The sequence below is a fragment of the Quercus suber genome, unplaced genomic scaffold (assembly GCF_002906115.3).
Source record: "Quercus suber isolate HL8 unplaced genomic scaffold, Cork oak 2.0 scaffold_94, whole genome shotgun sequence".
NCBI lineage: Eukaryota > Viridiplantae > Streptophyta > Magnoliopsida > Fagales > Fagaceae > Quercus > Quercus suber.
The window spans coordinates 1435583-1454877 of NW_027069559.1; the positions used below are offsets into that span (position 1 = coordinate 1435583).

The following is a 19295-nucleotide window of genomic DNA, read 5'->3' on the forward strand; positions in this document are numbered from 1 at the left end:
GCCGCAATAAACAAGATAAATAACTTAAAAGGCCTCGCTTTTAAAGAATAACACTTGAACAAAGGATTAGAGCGGGATTAGTAGAGTAAAAAAATAATGAGTTTGCCACATTAAGTATTGCCACGGGACTCTAACCAGGGAAGGGAAAACTGCTCCCTCAACGCAAGTAACTTTAAAAACGAAATTAATTGCTTTGAGAGGCCAGCCCCAAATGGTATGTGCCCAAGTATAAGTCGTATTTCCCTCCAATGGAGGACAAGTCTATTGAGGGAGAGAGGGGGTTAATCCATTTAGGTGCATGCCTGCCATGAACACTCTGTTTTCTTTCTTAGAATTCTTTTCTCTCTGTTTTCTTTCTTTAAATTCTTTTTCTCTCTTGTTTGATAATTCCCCCCCCCCCTTTTGCACACAGCCACGGGTCCTTTATATAGGGTCTGTCATGGCTGATTTTACTGTTTTAGCCTCTTCATGGCCCTAGTCTGATATGGTAGTCTTTTGCCGACCACTTACCGAGTTAATGGTTCTGATCACCACCATTGACCTGTGGCTTTCAGACAACGAAGGTTCCTTCTCTACTTCGTCCAGTCTGTCCCCTCTCTCTCTCGGTTTCTCATGGCATGCACCTAGTGGTTTTTACCCACCCTTGCCTCTTTTGGGTCTCATGTCATCCCAGCAGGACTGTGCCCACCAAAAGAGTCTGGGCAAGAAACATAAAAATGGGTTTCCGCTCTTCTCCCCACCGCCAGACCGTGCCCTCACCCATGACGTCACCCTTTCCCATAGTGGCTGGGTATAAGCTGGTGATGCTTGGGTCATACGCATGTGTTACCTTCTTGATGTTTCATTCGTTTGCCGAGGTCTGAGAATGGGTGCGCATATTCTGCCATGCGCTTTTTGGCCTTTTCTTCTGAGGATTGTATCTCCGGTAGACCAACGTTCATTACTTGTCCCTTTCTTTGGAAGGTTGAGCTCTGTAGGATTAGTTGGGCCTCCCTTTAGTTTAGGTGTTTTGCTTTGTGGCTTGGCATCCCCTGCCATGCCAGATTGTTATTCCTGCTACTCATCTCAATCCTGCCGGGCCCTTTTGGGCTTGCCGTGTGCTTTCCTTCTTAGTAACCCAGTATACTTACTGGGCTCCTCCTTTCATTTCTTGCGGGCTCCAATGTCCCTTTTTTCTTGTGGGCATCCCTGGCCCATTTTAGTTCTGTTTTACCCATGGACTTTTGCTAACTCATTTTGGGCTTCCTCGGCCCGATTACTCTATACTTCATCCTTTGGGCTCATGGGTTCTCCATTAGCCCGTTACTCTCTTTGTTTTTCATTGCATTGGGCCTGCAGTGGCCCATTCTTTCTTTTCTTCATATTTCCCATGAGTTTGTTTCTTTTCTCTTTCCGAGCTTATTCAAACCCGTTTGCTTCTTCTGGACCCATCTCATGGACCCGTGAACCATTCGTTCTTGCCATGATTTTTGTTTGCTGTTTCCTTTGGTCTGCCCGTGATTCTGGGCCTTTTGTCTTGTTGGACTTTGTCGAAAATGAGCCTCGACACCTTACATATGTCTAGAGTTGTAAGAAAAAAAACCCTAAACAAATATATCAACATGGGTCAAAATTCAGATAAGAACATTTTGAATTTGTAAGCTTGATAGATCGAGCTGGAGTTGAACTTGCCTAGTAAATCTCAATAGATGCCATCCGTCGAGCTATCTGCGAGTTTCAGTAAAACAGCTTTTCTTTAATTGTTTCTTGGATCAATCTTCATGTCTTTAATACAACCATTTGTTGTGTATCAAACCCAACTTAGATCTACCCACTTTACAAGTAAAATGCATTTTGACAAATGATTAACCAATTACATATAAAATATGACCCTAACATTCCACATTCATATGTGGCATCAAAGCATGCTGTGGTGGGAATGGCTAAGAACTTGAGCGTGGAGTTGGGACAGTATGGAATAAGAGTAAATTGTGTGTCTCCTTTTGCAACTGCAACTCCTATGCTAAGAAAAGCTATGGGGATGATGGAGAAGAATAAGGTGGAGGATGTGGTTTCATTGTGTGCAAACTTGATGTGAGTGGTATTGGAGCTTGAAGATATTGTTGAGGCAGCGCTATAATTGGGGAGTGATGAATCTAAGTATGCGAGTGGGATGAACTTGGTTGTTGATGGGGTTATAGTCTTACTAATCCAGCATTCTCAAATGCAATAAAAAGGCTTTTCATAGCGTTTGAGAAAACAGGATTGGTAAGACTATGACCCCCATCAACAAATAGGTTCAAACCACTCACATACTTAGACTCATCACTCCCCAAATACAGTGCAACCTCTACAATATCTTCAGGATCCAATACCACTCCCTTTAAGTTTGCACATGATGAAGCTACTTCCTCCAACTTATTCTTCTCCATCGCTAAAATTTTTCTTGCCAAAGGAGTTCCAATTGCAAAGGGAGACACACAATTAACTCTTATTCCATACTGTCCCAACTCCACGCTTAAGTTCTTAGCCATTCCTACCACAACATGCTTTGATGCCACGTATGAATGTGAAACATCATTGGCCATTATTGAAGCTAGGCTTGCAGTGAAGAGAATGTTTCCTTTTTTAGTTGGAATCATAACCCTAGCAGCATGCTTGGCACTCAAGAAAGCACCGAAAACATTGACATTTAAAACCCTTTTGAAATCTTCATTTTCTGATTCTTAAATTTGTGATCCAATGTTGCTTGATATGCCAGTGTTGTTGAACATGATATCAAGTTTTCCATACTTGGATATAGCCATGTCCATGGCCTTTTCGACATTAGATTCATTTGTTACATCACAATGGATGTAAGAGATGGAATCAGAGCCAATGTCTTTGCAGACTGAGTGGCCAAAATCGTCTTGGACATCTACTATTAGGACCTTTGCACCATGTCGAACAAAAAGCCTTGTAGTGCTCTCACCTATGCCACTCGCACCACCGGTTATTAATGCTACCTTACCATCTAATCTGCAAGGACAAAGAAATAAGGAAACTAAGATTTATTAGTCTAAACTCCTATCTAGTTTTTAATATATTATAAGTGATAGAAAGACTGTGAATTAGAGAACACAGAGTCTGTGAAAGGTTTGTTGTTAATACATTTTGGTGATGGGAGTTGCTGAAGAATTAGCACTCATCTTTCCTTAAAATTTATGGAAGATCTCCGCCAAATTGAAGATGTGATTTACAGGAAGGCTGGGTTTGGTGATGGAGAGGTGGCGGTGGTAGTGATAAAATAAATTACTTTCAACTAATTTTAGCATCTGAAGTTTTCTACCAACATAAAAGATAGCAAAAACAGATAATGTCTTATTCGGATTAATTTTAGGTCATTCAAAAGTGTATAAATCAATTTTAAATCTTTTGACAAAATTATAAAAGAAATGCTATGTTTACAATCACAAAAAAATCTTTTAGTGTTATATTGTTATTGGCTGTTATTAGTGCGTAAAAAGTAATTCTAGAGGTGGATACAAATTAAAACAAATAATAACTTATCAATTAAGATTTGTTGTGAAAATATTGTAGATGCACTTCTCAAATTATAAAGATCTAAACATAAGCATATGAAAAGAAATTTCTTGGCATTAATTAAAACTTTGCGTGTAATTGAGTCACGAATCATATAGATAATCAAATTGACTATTTGACCGGCATGATTTAAGAAAAATGATAACTAAAGCTATCTACATGTTTAAGATGATGTTTATCCAAAAAAAAAAAAAAAAAAAACATGTTTAAGATAACAAGCCTAATCCTAATAAAGGCACAAGACCATCTTAGTTTGCAAGCAAAGTATTTTACTTGTACTGCAAATTTATTATCAAAGTATTTTACTTGTACAACAAATTTATTAACCATATATTATGTATGGCTAGTTTAGGATTTAGTATCCCATAAATACCTCACTTTGAGTTTATTATAAAATTGTATTCAGTGTAGTAAAAATGTAATTGTTAAGGACTTTCTTATGTGAACGTAGGCCAAACCACGTAATCTATGCCTTCCCTCTATAACAATCCTATGATCTTCTTAAAACGTTCAAGATAAAGTGGCTGCAAAATTTCATACATATATCTATCTTCAAGCCATATTAAGGACAAGAGAAATAAAGCGAGTCTCTACAAGTGGAGAAAAGATGGTTGAGGTATGAATTACTAAACGGAGGTCATCAAGTTTATTTTGATTAACATTCTTATTAATGTACATAACTTTGGGGGATTCTAGCCTTTTGCCCCTATTGGGCAAAATATTTGGCAACATGACCTTGTTTCCAAACTATATAGGTTCGTGCCCTTGTTTTGAAACTCGATTAGTTTAAAATCGAGTTATGCCAAATGAAACTAAAAAAAAAACAAAAAAAATTTGCATGGAACTCGAGTTCATGGAGCTTGAGTTCCATACCTATAGTGGCGTTTAAGTGGAACTCGAGTTCCATGCAAATTTTTTTTTTTATAGTTTGATCGCCCCATACCTATAGTTGTGTTCAGAGAGTTCTATAGTGGCGTTTTAAATGGAACTCGAGTTCCATGAACTCAAGTTCCATGCAAGTTTTTTTTTTTTTTGGCATAACTCGAGTTCCATGCAATCGAGTTTTTCATTGAAACTCGATTTTATTAAAATTGAATTTCAAAATAGGGGCACGAACTTATAAAGTTTGGAAACAGGGGCATATTGCCAAATATTTTGCTTAATAGGGGCAAAAGGCCAGAATCTCCCATAACTTTGTATCACAATCTTTTTTCACATCTCTTTTTAACTTATTTTCATATTGAGGTGAAAATCATCATTCACTCATCAATTTGTCATCAATTTATTAAGTTCTCGAGGTTATGCACAAATGCAAAAATCTATATCTAATAGCTAAAATGTTTTCATCCTACAAAGGAGAATTAGGAGCGCTATTCCAGTCAACTACCCTGAGATTTGGGCTAATGCCAAACCATCCAAGAAAATTAAAAAAATAACCAAATTGGTCCTTAAACACAAACGGTGTGTAACACTCTTTGTACCCTCTACCTAAGACCAATTTATATTGCAGTTTTTCATTACCAGGACTCTAGCTTTATATCAACATATTAGAATTATCAACAAAAACTAAATAAGCTCTTTTCAAGTAATTAGTACTACTTCAATCACTGGAAATTTTAGCAAATTTGTAATATCAAGAACTAATTTGTACCTATATAAAAAAAAGGAACTAATTTGTACCTCTCCTTCAAGATTTTCACAGAAGCTCTCTTTCTCTTTGCTTAGTTTGAAATTTTTTTATGAGTAAATGTTGCGTCTTTTTGCTAAGATTGAAATTGGGTTAACATTTCTTTTTGTTTATAGAGCACTTATTGGCACTAGGGAAAGCAAGAAATTAGGAATAAATAATGCATAATAAAAATAGTTAGAATAATATGGACAATTTCAAAAAAGAATAATTTCAATCAAAAACATCAGAATTATAAAATTATATATTTGTAAAAATAGAATGATGGAAATTACTTTTTGAAATTGTTTAATTTTTAGGGAGAACAAATTATCTACAATAAAATTTAGAGAATAAATTATACATGTAGGGACTCAGTTTGGATTGACCCTGAGTATGAATGGGTTTTCAGTCCAACAAGCCCAAACAATAAATTTATAGAGAGTGGGTTAAAGGTTTAGGCGCTGGCCTTCGTTCACCAAGCATGAACTCTCTTTTATAAAAGAAAACACTTAGAGTTTATTTACAACTGGGGGAATGCTCCTTGGCCCGTGGCCGAGGTGACCTTATTTTTCTCCCTTTCTTTCCCCCCCCTCTCTACTTTACTTGCTTTTCTTATATAGTCTTCATCTTCTTATCTCCTTCTTCCATCTGTTGATCATCCATTCGCCTCCCTTCTGGCCATCCGTCCCATCAGAGGCCTTATCGGTACTCAAGTGGTTTACTCTGATCAATGTTGCCCTGCTAAGGGGTTATATCCCCATTAATGCGGCCAGAGGGGGTAGGTGAATGCATTAAGTGTGAATGTGACAGCTTGCTCTAGGCTTGTCCCCTCCAAAAATTATCCTTAGTATGCCGAGGACGAAGAGGTCCTCGGCGTAGGTCAGAAAAAAAGGCTTTTGTCTAACTTAGCCTTGGCTGGTCAGTCCTCCTCGGCGTTGGCCTTGGGCCTACTATGCGATGGGCTGTGGCTGTCAGGCCCACGGGCCCCACAATACACATTCAATATAAGTTTGATATGAGTTTTGATTATCAAGATAATCTTTTTTAAGGGAATGAATAATTTGAATAATTTACATAAAAATTATACATACATACATACATATATATATATATATACACACACACACACACACACACTTTTTTTCCCTTAAATGTGTAATTAACCTCGTGCAATTCATTTAAAAGTAACAACGTTAAAACAAATGAATAACTTGCCCTGAAGATTAGATTTGTATATTCATAATCTTTATGTTTAAAAATACTTTCACTTAAATTTAGCTGTACTGAAGTGGACTGAATAAGACTTTTGAATATTATCATTTTATTGCATTTTTAGGGCTCATATTTCTAATTTCTAATGTCTATTTTATTTATATTTTTTAATTCAAAACTAAAGAGTAGCCCAAATATAACACAATTTCATACTTTTCAACCCAAAAATTAAGAAAAAAAATGATTTTTTTAATCTAAATTTGAAAATGCAACTGTAGACACTACATTTTGTACCCGTTAATAAATTTTGGTCACTGGCCCCAATGATGATCTTGACATATGTCAACCAAGGGTAATGAAAGAGTTCGCAATAGTTTGAAAGTAATCACAACTCATAAGTGTTCAAATCGCTTTGAAATAGATACTGAAAAATGACCTTTGCTCACTATTTTGACCATTAATTTTTATTCACAAAGAATATTTAAGTGAGTTTTTTTTCATTGGAAAGTAGACATCCTGGTCTTCAATTGGAACGTAAATTTTGCCTAATTTGGACTTATATCAAGTAAGTTATGATCATTTGAAATTGGGCCAACTAAGCAGTCTGATTTTTTGGGTTTTAAAACTTCATTTTAAAGGCCCAAAATATCATGCTTTGATGTGGGCCGGCCCCTAGATCATTGGGAACGTCCAAAGATCATTGAAAAGCCCCAAACCCTAATTTTAGCTTATAAATATTCATCTTATGTCTCCAATCAAAACTCTAGCTAGAGAGAGTTATTTTTTGACCTCTATCTTCTCTAAAACCCTATTTTCCTTTTTCAAAACCCTAGGACAACCCCTTAGCACTTTTTTTTTTACAAATTAAAAACCTCTCTTTAGTTAGTTCTAAGGTAGAAACTAATGTTCTAATTTGATTTCTCAAAACACTTTTTCAATTAAACTTTGTTCTTGAGTTGTGATTCCTAAAATTATTGTTTTCTTTAATTCCTTTGTTCCCTCAATCTAATATTTCTGTTGTAGGTACTGAGGGATTAGTTAAATAATCTCAAACTCTTAATTCTAAGCAAGGTGAGTGTTCTTCCCATGAATTCTTTCTTTGTTTGATAGGATTCATATGAGTTTCTTAACATAGTTTTTATATTGATTTATTTGATTTGTTTGTTGATTTTAATTCTTTTAATATGTGTTAATATGATTTTAGGTTGTTTATAATCTATTTTGGTTGTTCTGGTTTTATTATTTTGGTTTTATGTAAAGTTTAACATGTGTATTTATTTTATGCAGTTTATTATACTTGTTTGATTTGTTTTATGTTTATTTGTTTATTAGTCGCAGACTTGTGCGTTGCGCGTGACTATTTTTTAGATAAAATATTATTTTAGTCCCTAAACTTTATAAAGAGTTAAAAAAAAAAATAGTTTTATCATATTTTTCATAATCTTATATATAACAATTTTTACCATTATCATATATTAATTGGTTGATGATTTGCATAACATAGACATTAAATAAGAGGTAGAACTATTCATTAAATTTTTTTTGGTCATAACGTATGAAGATTATGATTATATATATATATATATATATAAAATTTCCCTAGTTAGAGTTTGATTAGTTTTAAGTTTAAATTTTGTATTATTATATTTAATTGTTGATTTTATTACACTATAAAGTTTTCAATGTCCTTTGTATAGTCTCTCTATTTTATTTCTTACTTCTCTTGACCATTTTTTTATTTTCCAAATAATGGTTATTAATTGACATTTGATTTCATTTCTTTTTTTCTTCATTCATTTATTCTTTATTACTTTGTATGTTCCCTTGCTAATTGTAAATTTTATGGTTATCAATAAGAAATAGATATCATGGATGACTTAAATAGTTATAAATGTAGTTACGTTAGTAGTATGTCAAAGGTTTTTTTTTTTTTTTTTCCTGATTTTTCAAGAAAATATGAAAGTCATTTCTCTAGTTTGGTCTCAATCAATTAAGATATCCATAATATATTAACCGAAGTAATAATGAGCTTTAAATTTTTTTAATGTATGAAGTGGTTAGGTTAGTGGTATGTCAAAGGTTTTAATTTTTTTTTTTTTTTTAAAATAATTCCAAGAAAATGTAAAAGGCCTTTTTTTGAAAAAAGAAATTGTGTCTTTTTGAATGGTAGAATTATGACTGTAATAAGTAGATGAATATATATACGCAAAATTATATGTAAAGTTACAACCACACAAGATAAATATGTATAGATAATCTTTTTTTTTTTTTTAGTTTTTGTTTTTTATTATTCATGAATCATTATTTCATTGTTTACTTATAAATATCTAAATTAAAGGGTTTTTTTTTTTTGAAAAAAAAATTAAATTTAAATAGATGAATATGTAAAGGTAAAATTATATGAAAAGTTAAAACTACCCAAGATGAACGTTTAACCACTTGTAGATGTGTGTTTTTTGAAGACTAAAAGTATACACAATTGCTTTAGCTAGAATAATATAACTATGCAAATATTGTTGTGAGTGGTTCCATCATTTGCAAATTATCAAGTTTGATGCCTTACAAAATAGATATTTTATTTTGCAAAAAACTTTACATGAACCCCTCTTTTGTGACAACCATTTTTTTTTTTTTGGTTGCCAAAACAACTTAAGATTATTCAGACTTAAGTTAACACACGTGGTAGTTGTAAAACACATTAGTGATACGAAAAATAGAAAGGTTTAAGTATTTAAAAAAACATTTTTAGTAGATTGTAATATAAAACATTTTTTTTTCTCAAATTTTATGTAACTTTTCCCATAAGATCAATATTGTTGGCTGTTGGGTTTTGTAGAGCCTAGTTATGTTTGATTCGGTTGATGACTTGACCCGACCCAAAATAATGTTGTGTAGTCTTTAATGGGAGATTTTCTAAGGCTTAGTCCATAGAGCGGAGGCTAAAATTTTTTAGCCCGTTTCGTAGCCCATTGTGTATTCTGTGCGTATGATGTAAAAAATGTAGTTTTGGTGATTAGGGTTTTCGTTGTTGTTGTCGTTCTTGAGAGACTAAAACTCTGTAGCCGCACTTTATATTTTTCCCTGATAATAGTGAAATCCTTGCAACTCCATGGACGTAAGCAAATTGCCAAATCATGTAAATATTTTCTTGTACATGTGATTGTTTTCTTTGACGTGTGTTTTCTCTATTTTTTGTTTCTCACAGGTTGGGAATTTCGGGTTAATTCCCTATAGTTGGTATCATTTAAGGATGATACATAATATTTTTGAGAAGAAGAAGAAGAAGAAGCAGAGACAATGCTAACACATAATATAAAATTATTAAGTTTCTTGATTTAAATTTGTGGCAAAAAAATATTAATGTATCTATGGTAAAAGTTTTTATTTCAATGATATATAGTAGTTTATATTTTTTTAGACTTGATTTAAAAAAGTTTATTCTCAATAGCCTTTTAAGTTTACAAATTGCTCAATCTATGGGCCTAGACACATTCAAAGGGTGCTATCTAAATTATAAATTATATGACCCTTTATAACACAAATATATTGATTCTCCCAATGTAAGGTAAAGGAAGGCAAGTTTGTGTCTAGCCATTTTCTTGATTTGTGCTTCATAATTTAATAGCATGGACTATGGAGAATGTGATTGGATTTAAATGTTGAATAAAATAAGATGAGAGAAAAAAAGAGTAAAAAAAAAAAAAAAGCAATAAACATCAAATTATCCAAGTCATTCTATGTAATATAATAACATTATATTATTATATATAATGCATATGATGCAGTAGGATAATATTTAATCAAAGAGAATATAAAAGATAACAACTTAAAACACAAAACTAAATTGCATCAACCCAAAGTAAAATTCTAATTAACACAAAAATTCATCAACCTAAATAATTGATGCAATAAAAATAAAAAAAATATAACAAAAAATGAAAAACAAATTGAGAGAGAGCGAAGTAACCTTTTTTGTGTGAGAAAACTATACATAGAATGAAAAAGAAAATGTCAAATTTATAGTAAGATGTTGAGAATAAGATGAGCCAAAATAAAGGAAGATAAAAAGGTAGAGAAAAAATGATATTAAGGTAGAAAGTAGTGGGGAGATGAAGAGGTAAAAGGGAGAGAGAGTTTTGGAAAATTAATAATAAAAATAATGGTTAAAAGATATTTTAATTTTTAAATAATGGAGTTTTTAAGTCAACTTAAATGAGAAAATGTTTTTAAAAAATATATAAGAATAATTGGAAACAAAAAATGATGATATGGTTGCTAATGTGGCTTAACGTGAGCGTAACAACATTAAATGCTACACTTCAGCTTTTAGTAATATATAGTTATAGATATGATAATACTTTGTGTTATTTTCTTTATGCTGGTTTAGTGTTTAAGGTTCTAACATGCTTGTTTGATTTTTATTTTTAATATCTTTGAATGATTAAATTAATAAAAATGTGATTTTTCAGTTCTGTGTTAAACGATGTGTATGCGTCTTCTAGTGTGCGTGCGTATGGTTTGACCATGCGTACGCATAGTTGAGTATGCATATGCACCCCAAACCCAGATTAGGGCAAAAATCTTGTTTTTATTATTTTAATAATTTTTTCACATGTTGTTTGATTTTGTTTGACTATGTTTATGTTATTTATTTGTGTTTAATTATTTTCCATGTTTGTTTGAGTCTTTTTGCCATGTTTGGTTTATCTATGATATTTTTCCTTTTGTGTTTTATTTAATTGTTATTTTGATTGTGTTTTATTTGTTTCCTTTTATATTGTGATGTGATCTTTAACATGTTGTTTGTGTTATTTTATTTAAGTGCATGATGTATATTTCGGTTAGGGATTATGGCTCTTTTAATAATTTCTGTTTGTTTTTAGACCTCTCAAAACACAACTAGATTAACCTAGTTAATTAGCCAAGTAATTACTTAGTCAAATTATTAGATCTAGGTTAACATAAACGTATCATATCAATGTAAAGTGCGGAAAATAAAGAATACACAGATATAATGATCCAGGGAAACCAAACCGGTAAAAAACCTGAGGAGGATTTAACCTAGCTATCCTCAAGGTAAAACTGAATCCACTATGAAAGAATTGAAATTTACACAATAGCGACTAAAATCACTAACATCCTATTGCTGCATCGAGTAGGAAACTTACTACCACGACCCTATGATAGCTCCGAGTCCACGGACTACTTTTTTCTTGTATTCCCAGCAAGTACAAGCACTCTTGCTTGTGTATCTTTAAGCTCTTGAATCTGCAACTGAATGATCACCAAGTTCTTGACATAATCTTGAATCTTGGAAACCTTAAGTATGTGTGAAGGCAAACACCTCTAGATCTCACAGAAGATTCACATACATAGCATAAAGAGCAACCTCAAAACATGGCTAGAGTTTTCCCTTTCATACTAAGAGTAAAACATAAAACTCTACACGTCAAACGGGCTTGGGATGAGTTGGAAATTTTACAAAAAAAACAATCTGCACGACTTTCGATCTGTCGAGTCTAATTCTCGATTGATCGAGCCAGGCAGATTTACATAGTAAATCCTACAGCAACTTGATTCCAACTTTACATAAAAAACATATACTTTAAGCAAGTCTAAACAAGACTAAAACATTTTGATCATGGTTTGTCAACATAACAAAATGAAGTTCTAATACATTAGTTCCTAATTCTTAGAACCTAACAACTTCTTTATTTAAATACAGCATAGTAACACATAATGGAGGCCGGCCCACAAGCTAGGTGGTCTTGGGTGCCTAACACCTTCTCAAGCTGTACCCAAACTCTGAACGCATAATCTGGTATGTAGACCTATATATATAAGTGCGTGGCCAAAAAGGCCCAATATGGTTCACAGACCTAATCTAGGTGGCGACTCCACTTTTCTTTGCCACGGTCCACTCAGCCGGGGCGTACTCTCCTTTGCGCCCATTGCAATCTGCAGAAAGAATCAATTTAAGGCACAATTAGTCTAAAATGGACTGAAGCGGACTAAAATTGACCGAGTGTCCTGACCAAATTAGATTGAAGTAGACCAAATTAGACCAAATAGAAATTGTTTAATTTTTAGGGAGAATAAATTATCTTTAACAAATTTTAGAGAACAAATTATACATTATATTACTATACAAAATTATTATTTATTCTCACACATCGCGTGGGTCTGCGACTAATAGTCTTTAATATGCAAAAAGGAAAGGAATTGATGGCAGCTATGCAAATGTTCTCCATAGTGTTAAGATAGAGAAGAAAACCCAGATCGATCAAGGGTGATCAACAAATTGTCAAAAAAAAAAAACCCATATATACTGAACTTAACAGAACAGAAAATGAAATAAGAAAAAGCCCAAATACATCTACCTACTACGATATTTTATTAATTTATTACAAGCGAATCAGACAAACTTTGACTCTGGCTCTGGGACCGTGGGAGAGGGTGAGGTTGATGATACAAAAAATATGTTACTTTCAACCAATTTTGGTATCTAGATAAAGTTTTTTGCCATGGTAAAGGACACAGCCAAAATAATTATTGTCTTAATCAGACAAATTCCAGGTCATTATAAAGAGTATATAATCAATTTCTAATCGTCAAACATACAGGGTTTAGAGTATAAAGAGTATAAAATAATTGGATTAACACCTGAGATATTACTCCCACAAGGCTTTAGAGTAATTCTTGACGAGTTACTCCACAATCCTTAAAGAGTATGCAAGTGAAGACTCACTCTGAGAAAGGTAAAACAAGTTGGTTTGGTGATAATTCTGAACAGGAAAAGTAACAAGATTGAAATAGAAATTTTATTCATACATGACCTACTGTAAAACCTTTTGGTGATACTGATCGATTCATAAATGACCCAGACAACCATGAATTCACACACTTCTCTTCAATTTCAGTTAACTTTATTCCTCTTTGGGCAGATTCCTCTTGTTCCCTTCTGCTCTATCTCAATACATTTATCCTTAATTACCCAAAAGAACAAAATAGAAATTTTATTTTATGTATGTAATTTACAGCACAGCAAGCCAATTGGGCTTAACCAACAGCTAACAGAGAACATCCTCTGCATCAGAAATGCTCACATATATCTAACTTTTCCTATGAAAGACGCTGTCTTGACTGTAACAACTCTTCAAGCCTATCCTTACCCCATATACAACAAGAATTCCTCTAAAAACAACAAAGTCAATTACATTGTGGAGCATCCATATTTTTTTGTTGACAAGAGTCCACTTTAGCAGACCTAATGCAGCAGAGAAAATAGAAGTAATCATGCTGTACTCTCTTGTCTCCAGTGGGGGCTTCAGGAATTTTTTCTAAGGGGGTCATTAAGAAACTTAAATTAAACAAAATTTTAATTTAAAAAAAAAAAAAGAACTTGAATACATTAAGTTATCGAAAAAAAACACACAAATACATGAAATTTTACAATTTTCTTTTACAAGTTTTCATATTTTGAAATCACCTCATAATAGTTTATTATCAGTTTTCATTATCTATTGTCAATGTAAGTATGATCATTTTATTTTGTTAAGTTTGTATAGTATTTTTATTTTTATGAAACTGTGGTTATATATTTGTCATTTTTTTAATAAAAAATATTTTAAACTAAATGAAAAAACTCAGCTCCACTTGCACTATATAATTATTAATTCACACAACCTGCACTCATCCATATATAAGCTGATATGTGATCAGGGTGTGCAAGATTTAAAACATGATTTAAATTAGTAAAGCAATATATATATATATATAATTTTTCAAGTTAGGGGGTTTATTTGAACCCCCTGAAATGTTTGTGCAGCTGCCCCTGCTTGTAATGAACCCCCTGAAATGTATGCCCCTGCTTGTAATGAACCCCCTGAAATGTATGTGCAGCCGCCCCTGCTTGTCACATATGATAATGTAAATTATTCGCCAAGGAATTATTATTCTCCAGTCTTCCGCTTCGATGGCTGCCTATTGGCAGTCAAAAAAAGCAGACGAAGAAATCAATTTCTTCATTTATATAAATTTCCATTAAACTCTCTCAATACCAAAATTTTTGTTTATGATTTCTGTAGCATTTCAGGCTAGTCGTCTTATTCAAAACTAAGACTTCACCTATTGGCTGCTATGTAGAATCTTAATTTAATACATAACAAGAAGCATCACAGAAGATGTAAGGATTTTGTTTTTTTCTCCTTCCCGTTTCCTTTTTTAATTTGCTCAAGTTGCATACAGTTGACCCTCTCCTCTATAAAGTAGCAACAAACAATGAAGGGGACATTCACAAACGTAACTTGCATCTACAATTTGGCGAAGATTTCACATCAATTTTGAGGAAAAGATGAGTGCTAATTCTTCAGCAACTCCCATCACCAACAGGTACGCATTACTATAACAAATTAACCTTTTATAAACTCTGTGTTCTCTAATTGGAAGTCTTTCTATCATTTATTTTAGATTAAAAACTAGCTAAGAGTTTAGACTAATAAATTTTAGTTTCCTTATCTCTTTCTTTGCAGATTAGAAGGAAAGGTAGCGTTAATAACCGGTGGTGCAAGTGGCATCGGTGAGACCACTGCGAGGCTTTTTGTTCGACATGGTGCTAAGGTCCTTATAGCAGATGTCCAGGATGAGCTTGGTCACTTAGTTTGCAAAGACGTTGGCTTTGAATCCATCTCTTACATCCATTGTGATGTAACAAATGAATCTGATGTCGAAAAGACCGTGGACATGGCTGTATCCAAGTATGGAAAGTTGGACATCATGTTCAACAATGCTGGCATTTCGGGTAACATGGAAGCACGAATTTTAGAATCAGAAAACGAAGATTTCAAAAGGGTTTTAGATGTGAATGTTTTTGGTGCTTTCTTGGGTGCCAAGCATGCTGCTAGGGTTATGATTCCAGCTAAAAAAGGAAGCATTCTCTTCACCTCAAGCATGGCTTCAGTAATGGCTGGTGTTATTCCACATGCATACGTGGCATCAAAGCATGCTGTGGTGGGAATGACTAAGAACTTGAGCGTGGAGTTGGGACAATATGGAATAAGGGTTAATTGTGTGTCTCCTTTTGCAACTGCAACTCCTATGCTAAGAAAAGCTATGGGGATGATGGAGAAGAATAAGGTGGAGGATGTGGTTTCATCGTGTGCAAACTTGAAGGGAGTGGTATTGGAGCCTGAAGATATTGCTGAGGCAGCGCTGTATTTGGGGAGTGATGAGTCCAAGTATGTGAGTGGGATGAACTTGGTTGTTGATGGGGGTTATAGTCTTACTAATCCATCATTCTCAAATGCACTCAAAAATATTTTTTCTTGAAACATATCAATGTATGTGTTGCAAGTTGCAACTATCACCTCCATTTCTCTATTTTGTTTATTTGTTTTAGTGTTATCTTAAGAGTGATGTTAAAGTCAAGTACATTAATTTAGTGGCATTGTCATTTGTAAAGTTGTGATTTCCAACTATATTATGTTGGCTTTAATTCCGTGGTAAATTTGATTGTAATTTCTTCAATTTTTTTTCCCTGTATGTATGTGGATTTAATTATGAAGGATGAGTGTGAGAGATCGGTGAAGAATTAAGCTTCAAAAGTTGATCAAGTGGATTTCGCAACTGGCTCACAAGTAGCTCGCAAGAAGCAACCCGTGAAAAAGCCACATGTAGAACACATTGATAGGCCAAAAACGTATTGACCCCTTGTGATTAAACCAATTAATTAATTAGCCAAGTTATTAATTAATCAATTTAACATGCAAACGCGTGGTAGCCCAAACAAATCACCAATAAACTAATTATGCAGCAGAAAAAAAATGACACGGTGGTTTGTTTATGAATGGGGAAAACCTGACGGCAAAAACCCCACTGGGTGATTTTCAGGTCACCACTCCCGAAACTCCACTATTATCACAACAACTGGTTACAAGTAAATGAATCCTAAGTACCTTACCAACCTATAGTTGAACCCTTACCCCAACACTCAATTGGACTTGTTCTATAGTGACAATTTCCCCTTTTGATGCACGGCTCCTAAGTATGTGACTAACCAATTTGATATGCGGATCCTAGTACGTGACTTCAACACCAACTGAAAGAGAGGTTGGCTGCAAAATTTTTCAGTTCATCCTACACAATGAAGATCAAGAAGATACTTGGTCACAAAATCCAAAGGTGCACATACACAGCAACTTCTTCAGAAGAGATGAACTAGGGCAAGAACTTCGTCTCTGGTCACAATTTGTTTTAACAGAGTTTTCTCAATGCTTGTGCAACTTGTGAATTGTTTGACGGCCCTTAAAACAATCCATTTATATGGCTAGGGTTAGGAGAAAAGAAGGCCCAAAGACACATTCACGGATCCCAAGAAATCAGATTAGAATTCTGAATTTCTTAAATCTCGACAGATAGGAGGTGTCAAGCAGCTGTTGAGTAGGTGTCGAGCTTATGGGCTTGAGACAGCTTTCTTAAGCTCGATAGATGCAGCTGTCGAGACAGCTGTCGAGCTTTAATGAAATTGCACTATTAGCTTGTTTTCTTGGATAGACTTGATGATTTCAACACTTGATTTTGAAACCTTATTTCTTGAAGTATTAAAAACACCTAGAACTACCAAATTACAAGTAAAGTGCGTTTTGTCAAAGGATTAGCCAATTACATAAAAGAATGACATATGTTCTTAACAAGTGAAACACATATGTCCTAACACACGTGACTGGAAGATGAAGAGCTGTGCCAGACTGTCATTTTCGTGATTGTTTCGCAGGAAAGGCCAACCTGCGAAGGACTCGCGAAAGTCTTTGTTTGGCAAAAAATTGTGTTTTGCTTTACCAAGTCTTTACCCACATTATATATACCCTATTTACCACTAAAGTGTAAGGAGTGCTTTTTAGAGAGAAAACCCTAGAAAATACACTTGAGAGTTAGAGATTATTATACCCACAATCATCTACACATTTCTTGTGGTTTTCCTTAACTCCTACCTTTCCATCTCTAGATATTTGAGAGGTTGCTAGCCCAAACACTTACCACACCCATTCTGAGTGTAAAGTGAGATTTTGGTACTATTGGAAAGTATTGGAAGGAGCCATTCATTGGCAGATGCATTTGGGTTGAATTGCGGGATTCGGAAAGTCAGAGAAGACAAGACTCCGAGAAGTCCATTGGTAGTAGGAGCTTGGAGGGCTCAAGTAAATGGGGGTAGACTAGGTTTGGAGGGTCTTTTGTTATCGTGTACTTCAACTTTATTCTCTAGTAGATTGATTTTGACTTGGAGGGTCGTAGAGAGGTTTTTCGTTGAGTTTTTCAGTTTCCTCTTCGATAACACGTTTTAGTGTTATCTTGTGATTGCATCTCTCTTCCCTACTCTTTAAACTTTCATTTTATTGCTGATGATGGATGAATATGGCTAAGGGTAGTGTTATTTGTTCATTGCGCTTATTTACTCTTGTTCCACACTTAGTCTAAGTAGAGTAAAAGCAATCTAGCCATAATTTTTATTTGGGGGTCTGAACAAGCTCTTGTGTTTTAGCACAAATCTAAACTTTCATCATTGACTATTATCCTTTATAAAAAGAAGTAGGATTCGAAGTTCCCTACATCCTTATTGAAAGTTCAAAATGCGTGTAAAACACCTTTGAACGTTTAGACCTCCAATTACAAAATTACCAATTCAAGCTTTATATCAAACAATGTATGTGCAGAAAATGATAACAAGCTTATAACAGAATTGATAAACAATCCAAACCATAAATAATCACAATCACAACAGTAATTAAATGGTAAGGATAAAGGGAAGAGAGATGCAAACACAAGAACAACACGCGATGTGTTATCGAAGAGGAAACCGAAACTCTCGGCGTAAAACCTCTCCGCCGCACTCCAAGCGGTCAATAATCCACTAGAAAATGTAGTTTGGATACATGAACAGTAATAGACCTTCAAAGCCTAATCTACCCAGATACCTAAGCCCTCCAAGCTTCCCGCTCCAACAAGGTTGCGCCGAACCTTTTTCTTTTTTAGCTTACCGGATTCCGCTACTAAACCATAGCATCAACCAATGAATATTGGTTTCTTTCAAATTGCTTCCCTTAACACCAAATGAACCTTTTCACAGACGTGAGTGTGGTGAGAAAAAGATTTGGTCAATGACTTCTCAAGAATGTATCAATGGAGAGGAAGAGAGTAGAGGAATTTGTAGAGACTCTAAGGTAAAGATTGTGGATGAATCAATCTTGTTTTTCTCTAGGGTTTCTCTAAAAAATTCTCTCTCAAAGCTCTCTACATTTTGTGGGTATAAGGGTCTATATATAGTGGTGTGTGTTTGGAATACGAAGAGTCAGTTTTTGCCAAATAGGGCTAGTTGGCAGCTTGGCCTCGTGGCTTGTCCAAGTCGCGAGTTCAAGTCGCGAAGTAATTGCCTGGCCAGCCTAGGACTTTTGTCCTATAGTGTGACAGCTGGCGCGACCCTTCAGCTCCCCTGTGTGCTTCTCACGTGCCTGCAGTTGGCGGCTTGCCAGTCGCGAGTCAGCCGCGAGTCCTAGCCGCGAAACTCTGCTTCTTTGCATATATTTAAGCTTTTCTTCACACTCTCTTCACACACTACTCTTACATGAATCCTACATAAATACAGGGTTACTAAGTGCTAAATTACAAGCAAATTGGTACGGAATAAAGCCAACAAGATGGTTGATAAATTTCAACTTTACAATCTCTCCCTTTGGCTATTCTGTGACAAAACCCTAAAACAAACTCTAGACTTAACACGTGATTTGGGAGCAGTTGGAAAACTCACTCACACCTAACTCTAGAATCTGTGAAGCTTTAGAACCATAAGAACAAGTAACTC

The 19295-nt window shown here is 34.4% G+C and overlaps 1 protein-coding gene and 1 pseudogene across 1 annotated transcript; one reads left to right on the forward strand and one right to left on the reverse strand.

Annotated features, from left to right (window-relative positions):
* Positions 1-2174: 2174 nt before the first annotated feature.
* On the reverse strand, positions 2175-3167 carry LOC112019324 (short chain aldehyde dehydrogenase 1-like; annotated as a pseudogene).
* Positions 3168-14612: 11445 nt separating this feature from the next.
* Positions 14613-15960, forward strand: LOC112019338 (short chain aldehyde dehydrogenase 1). Its single transcript, XM_024051867.2, has 2 exons — positions 14613-14833; positions 14974-15960. The coding sequence occupies exons 1-2, from the start codon at positions 14796-14798 to the stop codon at positions 15767-15769; spliced, it is 834 nt and encodes a 277-aa protein (XP_023907635.1). The 5' UTR covers positions 14613-14795; the 3' UTR covers positions 15770-15960.
* Positions 15961-19295: the final 3335 nt, after the last annotated feature.